Genomic DNA, 25,410 nt, shown 5'->3' with positions numbered 1-25,410 from the left:
GAACTATAACTACGGCAAACGAAACACTAGTTTTTCGGATACTTATCGATGTCTGATTGAGTTCATTTTTTGAAGAGATGTCCTGCTCTTCAAGAAGGACAAAATTAACCGTTTGGATTTGCAATATGCGTTCGGGATGTTATTATACCAAAGGGGGTTCAGACGAATAAGGAGGAGAAAGGTATTGGGAGGAGCTTGAGAGAAAGTGGACTCAAATTAGAAAGGTATTTGTTCAACTTCCTTAACCCCCAAGATTCGGAGCACAATGGTAACGGTGATACCAGTCGGGTTTATGCATCGATTCGGAGATTGCATACAATTCCATGTTAGTCAAAACTCAAGAAAAACAGCAACATACCGAGCAACAGCCAGAGGATTAATAAGATAGACATGCTATCGCATAACTGAAATAGATTATACATGGGCCATAGACTAATGAAAAAAAATTTACAGAGCTGAACGCGATTACATTGGTAGTGTATGTAGAAAGTCTATATCTCTGGTAATAGAACGCATATGAACTTTTGTTGATGAATAAGAACGTGCCTACTGGTTGAAAAGCACCTTAGAAAACTGACTCCCTAATTACAATAGAATCTATAAATGGCCTTTTTTCCATGAACTAAAACCTTAAATTTACTGCACACTCACAAGGTAAAAGGAGCATAAATCCCACACATTTATATGCTTCTGGTTGAGCGAGATGAACGGTTGTGGCTACTTCGACTGCCATGATCTTTCTTCAACATGGCCTCGAAACTAGGAAAGCATTTAAAGGTTCTAACCTGTACAATATATCATGAGTACACACATTAGGATACCGGCACATTGAATAATGTTCTATGTTATAAGTTGAATCTGGGATGAAATAGAGATCAAACAAACAATATTAGAATTGTGAAGATATACAGTCAACCGTCATTGAAGGATATTAGAAATTAAGCATTGGTGGCAATTTTGACCTCCCCAACGCTTACAAACTGCAATCTGATCTCCGAAGTGTACTTAGTGTGTCCTAAACGTCAGGTTTCTAATCCCTAGTGCAAGGCCGGCCTTCGGGGCAAGTCAGCAAAGCGGCCACCTTCCGCCGCCAAATTTTTTTCCAAAACATAAGACCGCACTTGGCAAAAGAGGCTGCAACCCAGTGGTGCATGGGTGATTCAACTATGTATTAGGTTTAGGGTTCGAGTCTCTCTTGTTACCTTGTAGCCTAATACGCTGTTGTGTTTCTGAGTATTCTGACTCAATTGTGTCTTGTAGCTTTTTTTGATAAATGTTTCTATAACGTCCTATTGAAAGCTAGCTTGGCCCACTTAAGAAGAACCCTTATATTAAGCTTAAAAATAGTTTCTTCATTAATTCCCACTTCAATTTATTTCAAAATCCAATTAGGTCCAACCTTTATGCCTATGTTGACCCCAAAAAAAATATTCATAAAAGACCAAAAAGTTATAAATTTTGACTTCAACAAACTTTGGTCAAACTGAGATCTTGATCATGGCCCTGACGCAGAGGAAACTGCGACCCAAAAGAACACCGTCATGAGATGCGTCCACTGCTAGAAGCTTCCCAAAGAGCTTTCCGATCAGCTTGGCATTAGCCCTAGTCATCTTATCCACTGAAAGTCCATGGATCAGTACCCAGAACGGGCAGTGGGAAAACTCAGCATCCGTCACTGTGCCTCCATTAGCCAGAGGTTCGAGAACCAGCAAGCTATTTGAGATCGACCAAGGTCCCTCTTTCAGAATATGCTCCTTATCCTCTGCATCCTCAAAACGGAAAAGGAAAGTGTTGTTGTTCCATGGTACCACAGAGAATGGAGCTCTCATTTTTCATGCTACGTTGCACACATTAGAGACTGCAGAGACGTGGCAAGATTTATTGCTCAGAACCTTACCCACAACGCAGAGAATTTGGATCTCGCCAGTTTCCCCGGTACTCTCCTCCAGATCCAGAAACTCCATCTCTGCCCAGTCACAGCGAAAGCTGGAGGAGGGAGAAGAAACGATAACTTTGAGAGATTGGAAGACGGAATAGAGAGAAGGGGAAGAAGAGGGGGGAGATGAAGAAAACAGGGAGGTATTACAAGACTGTGGATTTGGGGGAGTAAAGATTGAGGGGCTAGATGAGGAAGAAGAGGATGGTGGTGAGGATAAGGATGGTGAGATGAAGGAGTGTACAGAGGGGCGGCGTGAAAATTCCACTACAGGACAATACTCTCATCTAGAGAAAGAATTAAACATATATACAACTAGTACCAAGAGGGTTCTGGTTGTGACGAAAACTGGGGTGTGGGGATGATATTTGGATTTTGTATAAGTTCGAGAAGCTCAGTGATTTTTGTTATGCCTGCGGGAGGATAGGCCATGAGAATAAGGGATGCTGTTTTGTTTCGCGGTAGGAAGGGATGAATTCCGGTTATGGCCCCGAGCTTCAAACTGGTAGAGTGCATCAGTCTGCCATCCCTATTGAAGAGATACACCAGCAAGTAGATGAAGCAGAAATACGTGTGGAAAATCTTCTGAGAAATCAGCCTGTGTTCCGGTCTGGTGTTACGGCGGCGCGTGAGAATGGGGGTTTACTAGCGAGTGAGGGGCCCCCTCTAAGCCTGCAGAATAATTCCACGTGTACGTGTACGGGTACGAGGCAACCACACTTCCCTGACTCTGTCGCTATCTTTGACGGGACAGGTATCACCACGGCAATGAATTCAGGTATCTCGCCATGCACTCCCCTTGTCGTTACCCCAAATTGTAATTTAAATTCCTCTATGGATCCCCTGGCTGACCCGAATACCTTGGTTGGACCGGATCCCTTGATTTCAGCCTCTTTGCCCCCAATTAAGGTACGTCATAACCCCACCCTCAACCCTTTTCCTAAACCTGTCCAATCCACAATTATAGCCCCACAGTACTTTGTTACAGAACCTTCAGAAAGCCCAAAATCCCTTGTCACCAATCGGCCCAATCCCACTCTGAAAGCCCTTGAACAAAGCCCAACCCACCCCCTCATCGTGGAATTTAGCCCCACTAATAGCCCAAGCAAAATTGACCAAACCCTTAACCCTACTAAAAAACCCACTCCAAATCAGCTGGATGTCTCCCTTGCCACTGTTTTCAATATCCTCACTATTAAACGGAAAGCATAAGATGATATAGAGGAACATGGTAGATCCAAAATTCTCTGTATTTGTGCTCTTGAAAACCCCATTACTTAACAAGCCAGTATAATCCACACCTCCACCCACCGTCCCAATACACCTCTCAACCACCAAGCCAAACCCAAGCCTCGGCTATCTCGAACAATTCAGAGAAGAAACAATTCCCCTAAACCTAAAGGGAAAACTGGTTCTGAGGGGAGATTTTCTCTTGAATGTGAAGATAATCTTTGTGAAGTCAGCATCTGCCAGGATTTTGATGGCCAGGGGAAGGATGTTATCACGGAACACTCTGAGATGGTCCCTAAAATGGAGAAAGGGGTTTATTATCTTTTTGGGAAATGGACAGGGGCGTGTGGCTGGCCCGAAACAGCCACTGCGTCAATGCTGATCCTAACCTGGAACTGTAAAGGAACTGGGCATACTTTGACAAGCCAGACTTTATAGGATCTAGTTCGTAGAAATCGCCCCTCCATCATCTTCCTAATGGAGACAAAAAACAATAAGGTCAAGTTGGAGACCATCCGCCATAGATTAAAGTTCGATTTAAGTAGTTATGTGGAGCCCAGGGGACCGTCTAGAGGGCTTGCGTTATGGTGGAGGGATATGAGCTTTCTGTTGATGTGAAATTCTCTCACAAAAATTTGATGCATACGGTCTATGTAGCATGGACACTTCGTTGGAGCTCACGTACCGGTGTCGGACACTTCTCGGACACCGACACTCCCAGACACTCTCCGGACACGTGTCCGACACTTCTCCCAGAGTGTCCTTTTTTTTTTCCCAATATTTGGGGTCCGTCACTTTACGGACACTTTCAGGACACTTTGGGGGTAAAAATGCAATTACGACTTTTAAAATGGATCAAAGTGTACACTTTAGGGACACTTCGGATGACACTTTAGGGACACTCTCGTTGTTTGAATGTGTTCTCTCTTTCTTTCTCTCTATGTGATTAGATTTAGGACTATCTCGTTATAATATTATTAAACTTTTATCTAATTTGAATATATTTTTTAATTTATATATATATATATAACGTGTCCCCCAATGTGTCGTGTCCCCCATTTTTTGAAAATTTGCGTGTCGGGGTCGTGCCGTGTCCGTGTCTGTGCTACATAGCATACGGTAGTTTATGACAAGGCAGATTCTTCAAGCTGGGCAACTACTTTTCTGCATGGGTGCCCTTCTCATGCGGGCAAGGAGCAGGTTTGGGATGAAATTAAAGGTATTGGCTGTACTGATGTCTGTCCGTGGCTTTGTATAGGGGATTTCAACCAAGTCCTCAATGTGGGTGACTGACTCTGGTAGAATTAGGGCTTTCCAAGATGTGCTAAATGATTGTGGGTTAGTAGATTTGGAGTGCAAAGGCCCTAGATTCACCTGGAGACACAATAGGTGTGAGGATGGTTTCATCATGGAGAGAATTGATCTGGCTTTTGCAAATCTAGAGTGGAGAGAGAAATTTGATACAGCATTGGTCTTTGTGGAGGCTGCAATAGGGTCAGATCACAATCCTCTCGTCCTGAATACAAATTGCTCTCTCAATAAGGTGAGAAAACCCTTTCGGTTTGAGTCCTGGACTACTGAGGAGGAGTGTCAAACGCATCATCTTTGAGTCCTGGGTCAAATTGGTTGAAGGGTTAGAAATGCTACGTCTATGCAAGAAGCGAAGGGGATGTAAAGAGAACTTGAAGATTTGGCACAAGAAAAACTTTGTGGATATGCGACTTCAAATTGCAGTTTTGAAGGATCAGTTGACTGGTTTACAAAAAGATAATGAGAAAGGGTTCAACCCTGACAATTACGTTAACGAGAAGGTATTGATTACTAAATTGGAGGACTTGTGGCAAAAAGAATAAATGCTGTGGCACCAACGATCAAGAATGTATTGGCTAAAGATTGGGGACAAGAACACTCGTTTTTTCCACCTAACAACAGTCCATAGAAGACAGAGAAACCAAGTCGCCAAGCTGAAAGATGGGAATGGGGTATGGCAAACTGAACAAGACTGCATTGCTGAGATCATTAAAGGGCATTTCCAAAATCTGTACTCATCTCCACCTAGCAGAAATGTAGACGATGTTGTTTCACTGGTTGATCCAATAGTTTCGAATGAAATGAATGATGCTCTTACTAAGCCTAGTTCCAGAGACGAAGTGAGAATGGCTGCATTCCAAATGGGTCCGTTAAAAGCTCCAGGGTCAGATGGCTTTCCGGGTTTATTTTACCAGAAGTATTGGCATATTGTGGGTGAAGATGTATTCAACGCTGCCAGGAACTTCTTTGAAGGAGGGTACCTGTTGAAAGAGCTGAACCATACAAACGTCACACTTATCCCAAAGGTTTCTAATCCTGAATCCATAAGCCATTGAGCCACTTTCGACCCATCAGCCTTGCCGCTTCAACTGCAAACTTTTGTCCAAAGTAATGGCCAACAGATTGCAACCCTTCATCCCCAATATTATCATTGAGCAACAATCTGCCTTTATCCCTGGGAGGCAGATACATGACAATATCATTGTTGCACACGAAGCTTTCCACTATCTAAAGTGCAAGAAAGGGGCAGTGGCGGTGAAGTTGGACCTGAACAAAGCTTACGACAGAATTTGCTGGGATTTTCTCATTAAGGTGATGGAAAGAATGGAGTTCAGTCCTACCTGGATTAGGAGGGTCAGAGAATGTGTGTGCTCTGTTAAGTACTCTATTACGGCTAACGGAGAGCAAGTATGCAGTACAGTTCCCAATAGAGGGCTCCGTCAAGGCGATCCCCTTTCTCCATATCTCTTCCTCATTGCTTCTAATGTTCTATCCATTCTCATCAACAAGGCGATCATGAAAAAGTCTCTGGGGGGGATTCGGCTGAGGAAAAAGTGCCCAATTATCTCTCATCTTCTGTTTGCGGATGACTCTCTGATTTTTCTCGAAGCAAATGCAAAGTGGTGTTCAAACTTCAAGGAGATGGTGCTGTGTTTTAGTGAAGCATCTGGTCTATCCATCAATCTTCAGAAATCTGGCTTGTACTTCTCTGCCAATACCCATGGAGATGTAAAAAGAGAGATCAAGGATATTTTTGGGATGGAGGTAATGTCAGAAGGGGCTAAATATTTGGGCTTACCTATGTTTTGGGGTAGGTCAAAAAAGGAATCGTTGGCTTTCATCAAAGACAAAATTATGAGGAAGGTTCAAGGATGGAATAGGAGGACTCTCCCACAAGCGAGCAAAGAAGTACTGATCAAGTCGGTGGTGCAGGCGACCCCAATGTGGGTGATGTGCTTCAAACTGCCTTCGTCCTTATGTTCCTCCCTCAATGCTATTATTGGTAAATTTTGGTGGGAAAATGGAGATGGGGGTGGTAAAATTCATTGAGGAGCTTGGGATAAGTTAACAGAGCCAAAAGGGAATGGAAGTATGGGGTTTCGCGATTTTGAGGCTTTTAACTGTGCTCTTTTGGCTAAACAATTCTGGAGAATGGTTCAAAACCCCAATGCTTTATGAGTACAGGTCCTGAAGGGTTTGGACTTCCCGAATTCTTCGTGTATGGAGGCTGAAAGAGGGGCCAACCCTTCCTGGTTATGGCGTAGTTTGCTGGAGGGAAAGGATCTCTTAAAACAAGGATTAAGGTGGAACGTGGGAAATGGAGAAAGTATTAACTTTTGGGGTGACAATTGGATTCCAAACTGGTCTGATGGAAAACCAGTGCCAACTCCACCAGTGAACTGTCAGTGGACCAAAGTTTCTGAGTTTATCAATCCAGCTAATAAGGTTTGGGAATGGGAAAGTTAAGAAGCTGTGTTTCGGGAGAGGAAGTCAGAGCAATCTCCAAGATTCCTGTTAGTATTACTAATTCTGCTGATAGAGTGATTTGGGGCCATACAAAGAATGGATCTTATACAGTGAAGACAGGGTACATGCAAGCTTTTAAGAACAAGACAAAGCCAAGACCCATTGCCCTTCCTCCTCTCACTGTCTTCCATACAAATTCTGGACTAAACTGTGGGCAATCCCTACCATTCCTAAGGTGTGTAACTTTATTTGGAGAGTAATTCGAAATTGGGTGGCTTGTAAGGATAACTTGTGCAAAAGAAAGTGTGCCCATTCCGCACTGTGTCCTATTTGCGAGTTAGAGCATGAGTCGATTGAGCATGTGCTGTCTAGATGCCCTTGGACTGAGGCTGTTTGGTTTGGGTGTGGTCTGTAGTACTGGATCAAGGAACACCCTATTAACGAGGCTGATAAATGGGCTGAGGAGCTATTGTGTGGCAATCTTGCCAAAGAATCCAGTCCTGAGGTGGAGGGGTATATTTTCCAGGTGTGCTGGGCAATTTGGAAGGCCAGAAATGAATGTGTTTTCAGTGGAGTGATGCCTAAGCCAGAAAGAACGGTTGACCAAGCAAAGAAAGCCAACTCTGACTATCTCCAAGCAACCTTCAAGGAAGCTGAGCAAAATAGAGTGAAACCCAGTAGGACTTGGAAATGGACCCGTCCTCCCCCTCCTTTATTAAATTCAATTGTGATGGAGCTTTTTCTTCCTCCCGCAGCTCAGCTGCCTTTGGCTTTTTAGCCAGAGATTGTGGTGGTCAAATGCAGTTTTTCAGATCGGGCAGAGTAGTTGCATCATCAGCACTGGTTACTGAAGCTTGGGCCCTCCGAATAGCTTGTGGGACGGCTGTTGACATGGGAGTTTCAAAGGCAATTTTTGAATCAGATTGTCGTGTTCGTATTGGCTGCCTCAACAGCAAGAATGATCAGGAGTTGTGGGAAATATCAGCTATGGTGGTAGACATAAAGAAGTGGGCTTCGAACAAGAATTGAACCTTTGTCTGGACTGGTAGAGAGCAGACTACAGCAGCACATTGGTTAGCTACTAGATCCTTAGATGGTAGGTCTAGTTGTTCATCAGGTTGTATTCCGCCTGATTTTACCAAACTTCTTTTGAAAGATTGTACTCTTTAATGCGTTCATTTCAATGATTGAATTATCAAAAAAAAAAACTTTGGTCAAACATGCCTTTGAATAAATTGACTATCTGTCTATGGAAAATGACGATAAATAAACGTAGTGAATTGTTGAATTAAATAAAGATACAGTACAACTGACGCAATGTTGCAATTCATTCAGTTATTTCTTATTACAAATTCAGTTGTCTTTCTTCTGTGGAAAATCGGTTTCCGCTAAAATACCATATTTTGTTGTTTTTAATTCTTGAAATAATAACTTTTGAAACTTCGTCATACAAAAGTTTAGGGACACCATCTCACAAGATCGCGTTGGGGCCCAAAAACTCATGGCAGCCTCACCCTAGTGTGTCCCTGACTAGTCCAACTGAAATTGTATAATGAAAAAATTAAACATGTATTTGCGGGTGATAGTAGATGTGACGTGTATCTGCTTGAGAGAGAGAGAGAGAGAGAGAGAGAGAGAGAGAGATTAATCATGCAGGTAAGAACATGCAACCAAGGAAATGATTAACCGAAAGGACCACCGCATGGACTACAATCACCCAGTTCCACGGATAAAGTAAGTATTCAGGACAACTTAACAAGATAGGGCTCTTTCAACCTGTCAGGTACGTCACAACTCGTTTGCTAAGTTTCTAGAGACCCACAACGAGTTTGTTACATTTTCGTTGGTTGCCTTCTTTCTAGGCCCAATCGAACTAATAAATTACTTAATTATAAAGGTTAACTTATGTTATGCGGTTGTTGTTTATTCACAATAGAGACGTTTATACACACATATTGAAGCACATAGATGAACAGAAAAAAGGAGATCCCGGTCAATTATGTTTAGAGAGAAAGGGAAAGAGATGAGAAACCTTCCAACCCCTCTTGTGACCAATACTGCCATAGATGGTCTCCAACCTAGAAATTATTTGCCTGAATGTCGGTCTCTTTGCTGGGCTCTCATTCCAGCACGCCTCAATCAACCTAAGCCAGAAATACAGGATTAAGACTTCATACTTGCATAAATATCACTATCATTCTAATTCCTAACTCATCAGTGGATATGACCCAAGGAATTTAACAGCTAAAACCAAGAGAAAAAGTCAAAGACAACCAGACATGAACCCATGTATAGCGATGATTTAGCTTGTCAAGGCATTGCTTAACTATGTACATAGTGTTCTTCGTGAATATTGACAATTGACATACCCATCTGTAAGTTCACATTTGCAATTCCGAAGCCATGCAAGAAATACAATAAAGCTATGAGTACATATGAGTCTGTACATACCATGTAATATGAGTTTTGTGGGGTTCACCTCGGGTCCCAAAAAGATGATTCAAACCGCCTATTATTTTTAAAACATTTTTTTATGGAGCCTGTAAAAAATCAGCTCAACCCGATATCGGTAAGGATATTTTCTGAATTTGTGGGGGTGAAACTACTTAACTGCTCAGTTTAGCTCCTACAAATTCAGAAAAAATCCTTAAGAGATATCAGGCTGAGCTGATTTTTTACAAGACTCCATAAAAAAAATATTTTTAGGCGGTTCGAATCATTTTTGTGAGACCCAAGGTGGGCCCCACAAAACCCATATGTACATGGTATGTACATTGCATATGTACACAGCAGTACTCGTGTCATTAACTATATAATAGCTGCTTCCATGAGGTACTTAGCCCTTCGTACTCTTGTACATTCCACTGGTAATGTACTACTACAACCCAATTTTCTGTTAGAGAGACAGAGAGAGAAGGTAAGTTATAGCACTGAACCCTGTTACTCTCATCTTCTACACTAATCAGTATCACTACCATTTTGCTAACATGTTTGCTGCCAAAAGTTGCAGCTATGATGCCCTCCCTATCTTACTATATCAAAACTTCCTTTTTGTTTACTTGAACACCCGTCTTCTGTTCCTTTTTGTTTAGATACCTACACAAACGTAAATCCTCAAACAATTTTTTTCCACTTATATAGTTGCCCACCACATTAAATTGCTAATTAAAATCAATAAATTTGAAGTTAGGTTTAAACAAGTTACCAATCGATGCCATTCTAAGTAAAACTTAGAAACTTAGAAGTTAGAACAACAAGAATAATAATACTATTTTCTTTCATGTCACATGACATATAATAACTCATATATATCTATGATATGCACATTTCTATTTAGGCAAACAGTAATTACCAGAACATTTGTTAGCAATTATTCTACGATATATATATTGTTATATCCTATGTGTTGCATGGGACAACTTCTAGGAAAAGAAATTACTAAATTTGTTTTGTGCCCTTCCTATTGACTTGATTTTATTTTTCTCAAAATGTGGAGCCTGTATGTCCTTAAAGTGCAGAAGCCGTAGCAGTATGTGTCCACACTTTAGCCTGGAACTAGGCATCACACCTTACTGTCTTCATTTAAACACATTACACAGTAGAATATTTATGGGCTGAAAATGTAGCGTTAAGAATCGCAGATATTGTTGAGGGGGGAAAACCCAGTGTCTGCAGTTATCAAAATGAAAATACTAAACAGACTTTTGGAGATAATAATGATAGACGTGGATAGCATCAAATACAAATAAGTGCACTAAAATGCTACAATATGTACCCAAAAAAAAAGGAACTTTAAAGTTAGTTTTGCAGACAACAAGAAGAAACATATAGACTATGTGTTGATATAGAGCATACTCTTTAAGTCCATGGGCATAATGCTTAGCTGGAGCTCGAAATGGAGGGCGAACATTTGCAGAGTACGCTTTAGGGACATCATTTTCTTGCTTCGCGGAAAAAGGGAGGCAGCCTTCAATCATCTAAGTTAAAAGACAAAAGAAATGCCAGCTTATAATAAGCCTATAATGAGCAAGGAATTTGTCCAAAAGCATTAGCTAGAATCTAGAAATTTCTTTCCAAATAGTTAACCAGGTTTTCATGGACTGGTCAAACAATCAAGATAACAAATCATGCGATGAGATTTGTTTTCCAAGGCAACATTTTAATCTTCGGATCTCCCTATTGGGGGACATCCTCGGGTAGTTCACAATTGAGTTACAAATAGAGATAAGAATACTAGAAAGAAAAGATTGATGGGATATCTTTGATCCCTAGGTGCTTTTTTCATATTGTTTCCATCGATTTGTTTTCGGTCAATTAATGTCCTTAAAACCACCAACAAATACGATCACTTTATTTACTTCCCATCTTGCACCAACAAATACAATCACTTTATTTACTTCCCATTTTGCACAGAGTTGGTCATGAAGTCGAGAATCCATGTCTTCCAACCTTTCATCAAGCTTTACCACTTCGTTACAATCTAACTTGGGACTGGGGAAGAAATGTCACAGCGTGGAAATTGGTGTTGAATGATGCTTTTGTTGTGATGACAAAGCAGAAAAATCATCACTGATATCGATCAAGTTCAACCTCATTGGACCCGGCATCAGGTGATAAAGAAAGAAGAACGAGAATATCGGAAGTACACAGTCAACTTATTAAGCTGAACAGAGCTCCGGTCTTTTTGCAACTCCTTTCGTGAATAATGGAGGACAATTAACTGATGTCCAGTGAAGTGTTTACCATATACCTCTCTGTTTTCTATCTTTCCTCCTAAATCTTGTTCTTTTCTCTTTGTAATCGCTAACACATAAGACAAACAGTACCGACTCCGGGGTGACGTAGCTTGTTTTGTTCATTCTTGCTGTAAGCTGTACATGGCTGTTCGCAAATGGGCCTTTCTATTTAACTAATGAGTCAAATCCAAAGAGAAAAAAATCATGGCAAGATCCCGGCAAAGGTGGGATTGATTTACATCTGCTTTGGATCATATCCTCAACACTTTCAAGAATTCGAAAAATAAAAGGTACTTTCTTTCACCCTGTTGAGTTCGTTCCCAATTAGATGATTCATAAGTTCTGACAACTGACCAGAAAAACAGATGTCATTTGTGTTTGTCTTTTATTTTACCCACTACACATACTTAAACTTGAGCCAATATGTAATTCTTTTACCAACTTTTGCTCCAAATTTTAGTATCAGAAAAGATAATACAAGCTTTAAAGCCAACTGTTCGTTAGGCGTGAGCTATAAGAACATCAAATATATGCAACCAATACCCCATAACATCTAGTGCACGATTGGCGTAAGCTGCAAATCAAAGGTTGTCAGGATCAGGGTTTCTGGTGATTAGTAAAGTGTATCTTTGGTATTTCTGTTTGCATATATCAGAGCCGATATGATTTACTAATCACCAGATATCTTCCAAAAAGGCCTGCGCAGATCAGAAACAGTCATAGTATCATTTTGCATTTGAACATGAACCAGAAGATACCCAGGACTGGTAACAAACATGCAGTACATAACCAAATTACTTAAAGGTAAACAACACTGACCTCCCCTAAATCCCTGATAATTGTATTTAGTAAGATTCACCCTTCACTTGGGGAAAACCTCACTGACATCAGTGTTTGTCTCTTACTGAGGTAATGCCCTTAACTTTATAACTAAAATTACCTCACTATCCCTTGCATCTACCTCCTCTACCTCTGTCAGCTCTCCCTACCCAACGCCTAGGGCCAAAACAAACCACACCCGCATCCAAAGACACTTCCTTCACTCATGGACCACCACCACTACCCACATAACATATAATAATCTACTTGTTGTGCAGAAAATCATCTCTGAACTGAGATTTTGCATTATTGCTTGGAAGAACTTGACGAGGTCTCCAACTAATCAGAGCATATGTCTGACTTGGAACATCTCTTGTAATATTCTTTGCAAGGTTTATGGTCTCTGTTGTTGTAGCAAGGGAGGCCTAGATTGACTCTGTTGCTTGGTTGTTTGTCTGTTATGGTTTTGTTTCCTGCTATTATATGCTGGTAGGTTGGTGTAGGGTTTGCTCTGTTTTCAGGGGTATGCCCCAGTGGAGATGTCCTGTGTTTGGTTAATAAAATTTTAACTTACCCAAAAAAAGAAATCAGTGGCCACCCCCCAGCCCACCTCCACTTGCACCATACCCACCGACACAGCAATCCGTACCACACCCGTACACTACCACACCAAAACAACGCTTTCTCAGATCTTCCACCATCAACCTGATCTGCTCTATATGATAGCTGAACATTTAGGGATTTCGAATGCAGGCATGTGAAAGTACATTCTGAGAGAGTTTCATCAACGGTGACATCACTCCGGAACTCAACACAACACAGTGTTTTGCCTCCAGTCACGATGTAGAAGCTTCTTCGTGAGGAATTTGACATGTCCTGTTAGGTTTATCCATCACTGATCGTTGTCTTAAAAGAAAGGAAGATTTGCAGTCAAACAAATCACAGAGTCAAAACCACGCCAAAAGATTTGATTCTCGTCTATAAAGAAGATAGTATTGCCGACAAGAAAAAGGAAGAGTGCAATTTTGTTCCCCCTCCCTAAAAGAGGTTGAACAAAACCCTCTCTCCTATTGGCTAAGACCTTATAAGGGGACCACTCTTAACCCAACCTAATCCAACCCTAAGTTTTTATGCACTACTCTCTCTCTTCTGAATCGTCTCTCTCTTCTGAATCCTCTCTCTCTCTCCACCCATGTCCTTTCTCTCTCCTTGCTCCCTTCCATGGCCTCAATCGTCAGCACGACGGCTTGCGGTTGGATTCCTCCCTTCTCTTTCCTTCCTCCACCGCCACCACAAGGCCCAGTTCCACAACTGCATCGACTCCATCATCTGTAATTAATTAAAAAAATCCCCTCTCTGAACCCATGAATACAGATAATTAACAGAGAGTAGCAACAAGCTTTCGTTAATTCGTAAGAAAATAAATACGCATCTTTTCCAGTGCTCGCTTTCTAGTGACCTTTGATATTGCCCTGCTGTAGATCCCCTTTTCATGGGTCAAATGGTACAGATTAGATCAAGATAGAAATTAAGTCATGGGTAAGGTTTTGTTGCTTAGGTCATCATTGACATTATCACCGTCATCACTACCAAAGAAGAAGGCAGTCGATCATGTCACAGTCATCTCGAGCTGGATTGGCCTATATCCAACTTAACTTGGGTTGGGTTAGGTTGGGTTAAGATTGGTCCCCTTATAAGGTCTTAGCCAATATGAGAGAGGGTTTTGTTCACCCTCTTTTAGGGAGGGTGAACAAAATTGCACTCCAAAAAGGAAGGACTCAAACCGCTGATTGCCACTGCCTCTCAGATTCCCCGACTGATGCTATCAAAGAGGCTGACGATGGGTATCAAAAGTAGGGAAAGCAACTGCCTTTCACATCTTCATCATCTGAATCACCGTCTTCGTACTCTACTGGTCCCATTCAGCATCCTTAGGACCTCATTTATAAGCATGTGTAGTAGCTGATGATGTGCCATTAAACCGTTTTTGTAACACCCGTCCCACATTGGAAGTCTACATGAAGGATCTTGGGCATATAACAAACAATGTGGGCTACTACTAGTACCTTGGGCTTAAGCATTTTGGGCCATGTGGTATCGCTCGTGAATCAAACTCAAGTTATTGGGCCAATGGTCTACTTGGGGCATTACAGTTTTGTGTTGGCTTTGAAGTTTGTAGTTGCCTTGGGGCTTTTAGAAACTCATTAAGTGCTCAATACACATAAACAATTGGACGACTCTGATTAAACACAAAGACTTTGCATAGTTGATGCTTAAGCGCGCGATTCATGCCCCTTTCACTTAGCCCCGAAGCGCGCGCATTTTGTGCCACCACTGCGCTTTGCCACCCTCGCACTGCTTCAGCACATTGAAGCGCAGTACCTTAGCCTTATGTGTCTTGCTTAGGAGCATGCTTTTTAAAACATTGTGGGGCTTTGAGTTTGGTTCTATAAATAGTCTGAAGAGAGGGAGGAGAGACAGGACAGCGGGTTACAATTGTCATTCCAATATCATAGGGGGTGGCATCAGTAAAATCCATCGAGGGCCAATGTGCATTGGGATGTAAACCTCAAGGCGGGAATTTATTTTCCAGAACCTCAGAGGTGCTAATGCATTAGTCATAAACCTTTTAGGAGGGCCATGTAATTTACCCGATTATGCAACATAAACATGACCACATCAACTTTTCATGGGGAAACAAATAAAATACTAATAATATCATCCTATGCTGTGATCAGAAAATATTGAACCCAAATAACGGAAAACTTGAGGAGAATAGACAGAAAGAATAACAGGATCTAACTTCCAGCGGGAAAAAGGATGAAGGGTCAAAACCATTAAACCTTTACCTCTTGTAAAATTACAGCAAATGAGAAAACATCCACTTTGGTATCATACTCTTGGTTTTTAAAAACTTCTGGAGCCACATATCGACCTGTCCATACGTATACAGTTAGTACACCGAGTAAAAATTCAATAGCAGCTGAATTAATTTAATTAAAAAAGGATAATTGTGTTGTCACTTGGCAATTGGAACGAAGTTCGATCGGTATGTCAAATCTAGAAACCATAAAACATATTTCAAAACAGAAATTCAGCAAAATTACTGCCCCGAAAAAGTCCTATGTACAGAAAACCATGCATAAGACACTTGACCCATCAGGAACATTGGACCCAACTACAGTAATGCACCAGAAATATATGAACTTCGAAACATGGCAAAGGACCATAGAAGCTTCATATTTGGGAGCACCAGGGGCACGCAACTAGGAATAATTTATGAAAATAGCAATATGAAATAAAAGTAAATAATATAATTTGTAATTCGTGTGAAGTGTGAACTGTAAATATTGTTTTAGCTAATAGAAGTGCATATGATATTTATTTTTCTAGAATCTTATCTCAACAGAAGCAAGGTTCCAACTTTAGAGCAGGTTTCTTTCTCAACAGGAGCAAGGTTCCAAGGAGAGTCTGACTTGGGAGCGTGGAAGCAAGGTCTTAGGTGGATTTGCCATCTTGATAAGAGGTCATTGCAACTAAGATAACTTCCATACAATCTAATACTATTTTAACTCATCCATAATCCAATGCATTCGCATGACCTTAATAGATAACCATAAAAAGTTTCTTTAAAAAAAAAGGAAGGAACAATTTGGATAGGCAACATGAACACTATCCTTAACTATGCACACTCACAAGAATTGTCTTGGCAGGTCAACGGCCTATCTTCTTTGACTCTGCTGGTTACTTTTAGCAGCTTGCTCACTCCAAAGTCAGCAACTTTCAGACACCCAGAATCATCCCGCAATATATTTCTGTTATCTTACTCGTACACAACACAAATAGTTAGTATAAAAGGCAGCCTTCTCTTGCACAGGTAAAAAAAACCTATTAAAGAAGATAACTTACGAAGGCTCTAGATCACGGTGGATAATTGCTTCAGGTCTGTTCTCATGCAAGTAATTCATACCCCTGGATAAATCACCAAAAACAACGTAAGGAAAGCGGTCAGACCTAACGGCTGAGTTAGCAAAGTCTTGGGCGAGTAACAACACAGACAGTCAAGTGTTCCTGTTAGCTTGAAACTAATTTTAATAAAGAACCAGAGCAACAGCAACAACATCAAAAAGAGGCTTCAGTTCTTAAGAATTCTAGAGCATGTATCCATCAACTCAATGAAAGAATCCCCAGTTAAGTTACTGAAACCTTCGATAATTATAAAAAGTGAACATCGAAAGCTAAGAAGCACTACAACAGCCAGTACACGGAAAACACCCTACCAGTACCAACACCCCAACAAAGTAATTTCTAAAAAGATCAGCAGGCGACAGAGTTCAATATAAGTCTGCAAAAAAACAACATCCATCTTAACACGAACATGAAAGTAGTTCCCATTTTTTTTTGCAAATTAAGATGTTATATGTAACAGATCTTTCCACATTCCATGTAGCAGAACTGTTTATAAAAAGCACTATTCAAAGTCAACTGAAGCCTAATCTAGAAGGAATTAGTTGGTATGAAATGCATAACTTTGCTTTATGATTTGAAAACCTAATTATTTAATTCAAACTTTCAAGGTGTTACAACTTACAGGTGTCTTAAGTGATGGAAAGGTGTGCCCTGCCCACTTAAGCCTCCTAACTCCAAAGCATCCAAGGTTTTTTAAATACTACAAGAATAATAGGATACATTTGGACTCGTTCTTGAATGTATTAGTCTCAAACTGCAAGATGGAAAGACCTAACTGATTGGTCCACTTCTCTAATAGATTCGTTCTTCAACGTTTTGTTTGCGCCGTTCATGTTTGATCAGCTTCATTTTCGTGCATGTTGTGTGAGTTCAAATTAGAGATCAAGAATCATGCTCATGCTATTCGAGAAATCAAAACCCAAGTCTCCACCTTGTAGGGTCATTACTGCTTTTTTGATGTCTAATCAGTATTGACTATCATTGAGTCCTAGAATTCAGTTCATAGTGCATTCCTTAACTGTATATTTCACTCCACAACTTGTCTTCCAAACAAGAGCTTGAATCTTCTCTTCTGATCCAGTCAGTCAATTGAAAATTTGGCACACTTACTCCCCAATTATTTTAAGTAAAATGATTAAACCAAAGGCTGCACAACTGCATAAGTTCCGGAACAAGCTCCTGTTTTGTGGTTTACGAGTTTTTCTCAATGCGTTACAATTCAAAATTTGCTTCATTAGATCGATAGGGAAAGTATCAAGTAATGCATCACTGAAATTAGTTTTGTAGTTTCTTTTCTGATGTTTGTATCAGTACTATCATTAGGTTCCTATGGTTGACATTCACCTTCCATAAAATTTCTCTATGAAGGCTTACACTCCAATGCGACATCAATTATAGCTGATTCTGAAACCAATATTGGCAAATCAAACTGGAAAATCCTCAATATTTCCTACCATATACCTGTAATGGAATGATAACATACTTCAAGGAAATTATTCCCCACCCCTGGTTATTCTTAAGTAAACCAAAAAAACCTAAGGCTGCACGGCTGCATAAGTTCTGGAACCAGCTCCTGTTTTGCGCTTGGTGACTTTTTCTCAATCCATTATGAGCCATTCATTGTCTTACATTATTTCTCAAACATGAGTACGAAGCAGTAAGTTAAGCATCTGGCCTGCTCTATTGCCCCATGCCTCTCTCTCCCTCTCGCTCTCTCTCTCTTTGATGCAAGCCAAATTTTAATTATTCTTGAAATATAAGAATTCTAGTTTATTAGTTTGAAATCAGTATTTTATTTGGAATATTTCCATTTTAGCATTAATTGCCTAGAATATTAGGTTTTCTTATTTAGGTTTATTCTATTTCCCTTTTCTTGTTTTCTTGTTCTCTAAACATAGATTTAGTTTTCCATTATTTTAGTTTCTTTTTTTTAGTATTTCTAGATTATTATAAATTGAGTTGTAAGCCTTAGGGCAAGGGGGTTGTTATTGAGTTAATAAAAAATAGAGATTTATCTCAATATAGTGTGTTTGAATAGGGAGTAACTCTAGTTCATACTTGTTCATGGTTACTTTGTGCAAATAGTTTCGTTGTCATACACTTCCCTGCATCACTCTTGAAGAAACAAACAAACATAACTAAAACCCTACAGTTCCCAGCACAGGACACTAGTTTCAGACATTCTTTAAAATTTAAATGTTCTACTACAGTCTACAGGAACGTTCAAATTATCACTTTCAAGAGAAGTTAATTAAATAAGGAATTTACAGTAAAGAGATGGGCTGCTAACAAAATCTTCTAAACAAGGCATGTTAAGTGAAGGTGAAGACAAATGCATAAATAGAAAAACAAACCTTGCAATATCCAGTGCCAATCTGACAGCTGTGGGAGCTGTTAGGGCTCCTTTTCTCTTTAAATATAAGCGAAGATCACCCTGCATTTTACAGACTGATAAATAGAATAGAATATATCTTGTACCAGTAGATTTTAAAGAGAACAGTTCCAAGGGTAAATTGACAGCACAAATTGTAAGAACAACATCATCAGTTCAACTCTGTTGTAGAAGTCGATTGAACAAAATGTCAGCTGACATGGAATCCATAAAATCCAAAATGATTATATCACAAAGACAATGGTACATGCACCATCTAAAGATCATGATATTACTTTTAAATCAAATTGCCTTCCTCGAGCTAAGAATCTTCTGAATATTGATGATTGGCAAAACTTGAGTTATTTTTTCAATAAGCGAGAATCGCAGTAATCATGTTGATGTTGGATCAACAAAAAGATGATATGATGAGTAGTTCTGACTTATAACTTAAGGTACTATATACAAGCTACAACAAAGGAAACTAAAAATACAATAAGTAACAAAGAATGGGACAAGATCAGAAAGCTCATGAGCTGCTATTTACAAGGCATAAATAGCAAGGACGAAAACTCATAACACCATTTCCGATTGAACAAAAGAAAAAGAAAATGCATAACACCATGAGAGCAAAATCACATGTATATCAACAATCCATTTAACGGGAAATCAATCATTAGTTGAAACTTAATAAGGGCTAGCGATTGTAATATGAGACAGACCTTGGGCAAATATTCTGTCACAATCATCATTGGACTACTTTGAGTTACAGCACCCAGAAATTGAACCACATTTGGATGCCTAATCTTCTGAAGCAATGCAAGCTCATCTCTGAAAGCCCTCCTATATAGAATTACGCATTTTAAGGTAAAGATAAAATAAGAGAAAACATTCCAGAAAATAATGCAAAACCACATAAATTTCGATGTATAGACCACTCACACTTTATCCTCGTCAGCAGTCACTTCCTCACCAAGCCTTTTTACAGCAACTTGTATTCCTCGCCATGTAGCAATGCAGAAGGTTCCCTGAGATAGGTTTCATAAGGTCAAGTTACCCTAGATTAATAACTACTTGCAAAGCCGAAAAGATGCCGAAACATGATGGCTGCAACAGAAAGTCAGCAGATCAAAAATCTTGAGTTCAAAGCTACCAATGAGATTGAAATTATGCCAAACTTCTCCAATCATTCTTACCAAAGTACACAGCTCATGTGAAGAGCAGATTAGTTCTAGCGATATGTATATTATTAGGGATTGAATTGTTATGTGGTCTTAGATAGGCCTCAAACTCAAATGCTAACCAGTAAGGTAAGGTGCCCTCACGCATATAACTACATATTGCTTTCATAGAGGACGAGGGACTCCACTCCATAACCTCCTGACAAGCAGCATGCTCACCTAGCAGCCCACGAGAATGGGCCCAACAGTGTATATCTAAAAAAACGCCACCACCACATAACGTGGAGATATCATGATCCATACCCAGAGCAAAACACAAAGTAAAGGGTAGAGGTAGACTGCAAATGTAGAGACTTGAACATGAAACCTCCCAAAAACCAAAGCTCTGATACCATGTTACATGGTTTAGACTTCACTCCCACGTAATGTGGGACTTTGCTTGACATGGCTAAGGACAGAACAGTAGTACACCTGATCTACTCATTTAAGAGCACGAACTGCATTCAACACAACGCATGAGTCATGGCCTTGTCAATATGAAAAGATTCTCATAGGTCATGTTCCAGGAACTTCAATAGGTTCACCAAATTGTCTACTAATCTTTAGTAATGTGCTTGACATTAGGGATGTAATGTACCACTTAAGACGCTTTGAAGAAGCGTTGGACATTTTTCACGAGTATCTGATATAACACCTCCTTCATGGAAGTGTATGTACTCTGTCATTACCTGCGAACCTACATAACATGTTTCTTAAGCTAGTTACTTCTGAGATATTCCTACCAAAGAAGTATATGATTGAGTACAAGAAAATAGGTTTCACTTTCCTTTACTTCAATAAATATTCCCCGACAATAAATTTTCCACACAAATTTTTGCACGGCCGAACATATCCCTATTATGCTAAACACAGCATCTTAATGACAGGTATAATTAGAGCCACACTTTAGACAAGATCATATCGAGAGACAGTCAGTCAAATTGAAATATATATACATTCAAGAAATTGGTATAGTTGTTCTTGTTCAACTAGGCTTATTAGTTATTACCTTAGATTACTTAAAAGTTAAAGGCATGAGTTTCCCTAAACCACATTTCAGTCATAAGCAGCACATATGAGGTTGAAACAGGTCAAAACACAAATGATTACACTCAGATATTGAGACTGAGCAAACTAAAGTATCAGTTTTAGCACAAAAATATTGTTTCAAATAGCATCCATAAGATAAGTATTTCCATCCATTCTTTTCAAGTTTATCTAGTCCTGCTATACCAGAAAATGCTAATAACACAGTACACCTACAATGCGGTAAAATAACAATCTGCAAACCCAAAAGTTTGTTCTGTTGATTTCCTTAGAATAATGAACAAACAAAATAAGCTAAAATGCATTGGTGAAGATTTGGCGACGCAAAATCGTAGTTGGAAAATGGTTATAATGCGAACAGAAATGTGTTCCAAACGATAATTGTACAAGAAAACACCAACTTGATCTGATATTATTCGCTTGAAAAGAGTATAATATACTCTTCTAATCTACAGAAATTAACGCCACAGTCTGGGGATGCTACATGTTCGAGGTTTCCATTCCACTACAGTTCCTCGTAATGGAACAATCCTGATTCCAGGCTAGCCTAGATAACATTAGGCACTAAACACCAAAGAAAGCAGAGGTGGAGGAGAACATAGCCAGGGAAAATAGGTTATAGTATAGCACAAACGCACTTAATAAAGGAACAAACAACTACGACCACAGGGTTTCAAACCAGAGGGAATAAAAACTCGAAATAGGCAGAACCATGGCTAAATGCCAGTAGCAACGAAATTGAAAGAACATGTATATTTAAGTTTTCTTTTGGCGATCAAAAAGAAAACATATATCTTACCTTGGTTATATCGACACTATTTGTGAAGTCGAGTTCCTGCGGATTAATTTCGTACTCTGGGACTTGACGGGCATTTTTGACATGCATAGGTGCCGTCTGATTGTTAGATCGTTTGAACAGATAAACAAACAACATGAAACATATCAACCATGATCTGTAAGCAGAGAGATATAAGTATCAAAATCTCAGAAAACCTACACAACCAACACATTGGACATACCAGAGGTTTCGCGCCATGTTTCTCCAAAAGTTTGATTGCATCATGCTTTTTATAATGTATTGCATCTGCAAGAGGCTGTTTACAATGTTAGCTTCCTAATACATAAGTCTGAAGTGGTTTCATACTTTCATCCTTCTCAATATTAGAGACTCTATTTGGTTTCATGCCTGGTAGATCAACTACAAAAACAATCTACTTGTTAAGGAGATTAGTTGAAAAGTATAGAAAAAACAAGGACCTTCACATGGTTTTCATATCATAGAATTAGAAAAAGCATGTGATATGGTGCCAAGAGAAGTTATATGGCGGATCGAAAAGGATGTGACGAAAGGGTATATTGATGTGATTAAGGTAAACCACTCCTACTTTGATTATCTGAGCCATTTAGTTTCAATGTCTCTATGTAAACATCTATGAGAGAAAATTAAGTTAATCGGATATCAGTAAGTATCAACTGTAATCATATTTGTCTCGAGCACCATCTGAATTGATTTGAAATGTGAGAATCCGAACCGTTCAATTCTCCATTTGATAATCTCGATTTGTTGAGATGGCTATCGATTGATGTAAGATTTCACTTAGTTCTTAGCATGCATATAATCCATACGTCAACAGTGGCGGCTGCACACCCAAGAGTGAGGGTGCAGCTAAAAATTATCGCTTTTTGAAAGGTAGTAGTAATTTCATGTAAGGTTTTATTTGAACACCCAGCTCAATACACTATGAACACCCATCAGTCTAGGTAATTCATAGTTGAACATCTAACACATTAACTCAAACAAAACCCCATACTCATAACGAAAGAAGTTTAGAGAGAGAGAGAGAGAGAGAGAGAGAGAGAGAGAGAGAGAGAGAGAGAGAGAGAGAGAGAGAGATATTGTTATTGGTACGGTGTCCTGTCTTATCTCTCTTCGTCATCTGTGTACCATGTCTAGATGTAGTAATTTTACTTGTATTCATGGCATTAACTAATTTAAATTTATTGTTTGTTTAGCTCATAGAATTAAGGATAACCTCAAAAGAAATTCAACTACGTGTTGACTTGAACGATCTTTATTCGGGTCCACAACTACTGTAGAAAATCTCATCATATCATGCTAATGGTGAGATCAAAGCAAGAAGAGCACATTGTCAAAAAGGTCCACCCTAACCTATTTGCCAATTGCCACATTTTTTCTCAAAAGGATATTAATGGATTAATGAACCAGTTTAGCATTGGCTCTAAATATGAAAATTCATCCATAGACAATTGTAAAAGGGAAATTTATAGAAATGGTCCTCTTAGTTTCACTCGAGTCTCATTTTCATCCTCCAAGTATCAATTACAACTCTTTTGACCTTCAAGTTTGGTTTTCGTACCAAATTGGTCCAATTGAAAACTTCTGTTAGCCAAACTGGACGGAAAAAATCAAATTGATGGCAGTTTGGACGTTGCCGTTCGTACCAAGTTGATCCAATTGATAACGTCTGCCCTCAATCTGATTTTTCCCTCAATCTGATTTTTTCCATCCAGTTTGGCTGACTGGCATTATCAATTGGACCAACTTGGTACGAAAATCAAACTTGAAGGTCAAAAGAGTTGCAATTGATACTTGGAGGATGAAAATGAAACTCGGGTGAAACTAAAAGGACTATTTCTATAAATTTCCCATTGTAAAATCTTAGTCCTTCCATTCTGGGGAAAAAAAAAAAATTTATTTATTATGCAAAATGAGAACTTAAAAACAAATAGACCTTTTCCATAAAATATAGAAAAAAAAAACTCTTTTACTTCTATTCCCGTGCAGAAAAAGGTTTGGATTTTTTACCAAAGAACAATTTTTTTCAGTTCTTGTGTTGCATAGTGGACAATTTTTTTAGAACGAATGGTATGTTTTCTGATCCCATTATTCATACAAACATACTATGAGGTTTTTTATATATTCTTGGTTAAAAGAAGGGTAATTTCTGAACACCCTAGTACAAAATCTTGGAGCCGTCACCGTAAGTCGAAACCCTTAAAATGAATGACTACCATCATCAAGATCCTACCCTCTCGACCCTATTGGCTCATTACTCTACCATGTGTGTTGCATACATACACGTATATCTATTTATATGTAGAGGAATTAGAAGTGACTGCCATACCGTGCTTCCCCACCGATCCTCGGGGTCAACCTCGGCGCCGTTCCGAAGCAAGAGCTCCACCACGCCGCCGGAACCCTGGCACGCGGCGACGTGCAGCGCGGTCCGGCCGTCGATGTCCCGGTAATTGACGTCGGTGCCGGAGTCCAGGAGCTCCTTCATGCCCTCCAGGTCGCCCTCGTTCGCCTGGTACATCAGCCTCACACGAGGATCGATCTCCCTCTCCTCCCCGTCGCCGTCCCCGTCCCCGCCTCCTTGCTCCGGGGCCAGCGACGACTGCTTGCCCAACGTGAACCTCACCGGCTGCGGCTCCATCGGGGAAACAATCGCGAGAATTCGATTAGGTTGCCCGCGGCGTTGGATTGAACTATTTGGGAGTGTTAAACCCTGGGTTTTGTGAAGGATGGAGAGGCTAAGACCTTAATTTGGATCTGGATTTGAGAGAGAAGGAGAAGATCGTGGGGAAGATTTTGGAAACAGGCTGAAGTGTCAACGACTCAACGGAAAGGTCGACGTTGACGAGTTGTATTTAAAGTCACTTTGCTTTTTCTTTTCTTTTTTATTTAAATTTTTTTTCTTATTTGTTAATTTTTCGTTAATTTTTTTAGAATTATTATTTCGTCATGACTACAGGAATTTAAAAAGTAAAAAATTATGATTGAAACCTAATTTTTTTAATAAAAATAAAAATAAGTTAATAATAGCTAATTTTTTCGTCTTTATTCAAAAAAATGGAATTTCGATAATAGTTTTTTACTTTTTAGATTGCTATTGTCATAAATAAGCAATAATTCTCAAAAAATTGATAAAAAAACTAACAAATGCTAAAAAAAATTAGAATTAGGACCAAAAAAAAAGGCCAATTAGCTTATTTAGCCGAACAACGCGCTGGGACAATGCGTTGGAGGTTTTCGCAGCTATAAAATACGCGAAAGCGGCGCGTTGGTATTAGTATTGGTATTGGTATTGATATTGGTATTGGTATCGGTCTTTGCTCTTTTTTGTTTTTTGTGTTTTTATCTTTGATTAGTCTTTGTCTTCCTATTGAGATTAATGCTTTGTGAACACGTGAAAAATGAAGGAAAATGAAGAGAGTTTAAAATTTGTTCCATGAGAGAAAATGGGCAAATGGTGAGAGTACTGAAATTTTTTCCCTCCTTTT

At 39.5% G+C, this 25,410-nt stretch overlaps 1 protein-coding gene across 1 annotated transcript; it reads right to left on the bottom strand.

The window, feature by feature from the left end:
• Positions 1-376: 376 nt before the first annotated feature.
• On the bottom strand, positions 377-24,745 carry LOC131312355 (integrin-linked protein kinase 1-like). Its single transcript, XM_058340054.1, has 12 exons — positions 24,252-24,745; positions 22,125-22,199; positions 21,905-22,000; positions 19,781-19,866; positions 19,561-19,681; positions 18,822-18,901; positions 16,408-16,470; positions 16,195-16,313; positions 15,348-15,433; positions 10,799-10,920; positions 8,976-9,087; positions 377-785 (listed from the first exon to the last, which is right to left on the bottom strand). Exons 1-12 carry the CDS (start codon positions 24,561-24,563, stop codon positions 681-683), a joined length of 1,377 nt encoding a protein of 458 aa, XP_058196037.1. The 5' UTR covers positions 24,564-24,745; the 3' UTR covers positions 377-680.
• Positions 24,746-25,410: the final 665 nt, after the last annotated feature.

Source organism: Rhododendron vialii, chromosome 13a, assembly GCF_030253575.1.
Source record: "Rhododendron vialii isolate Sample 1 chromosome 13a, ASM3025357v1".
NCBI lineage: Eukaryota > Viridiplantae > Streptophyta > Magnoliopsida > Ericales > Ericaceae > Rhododendron > Rhododendron vialii.
This window is presented reverse-complemented; position numbering and strand designations above follow the sequence as displayed.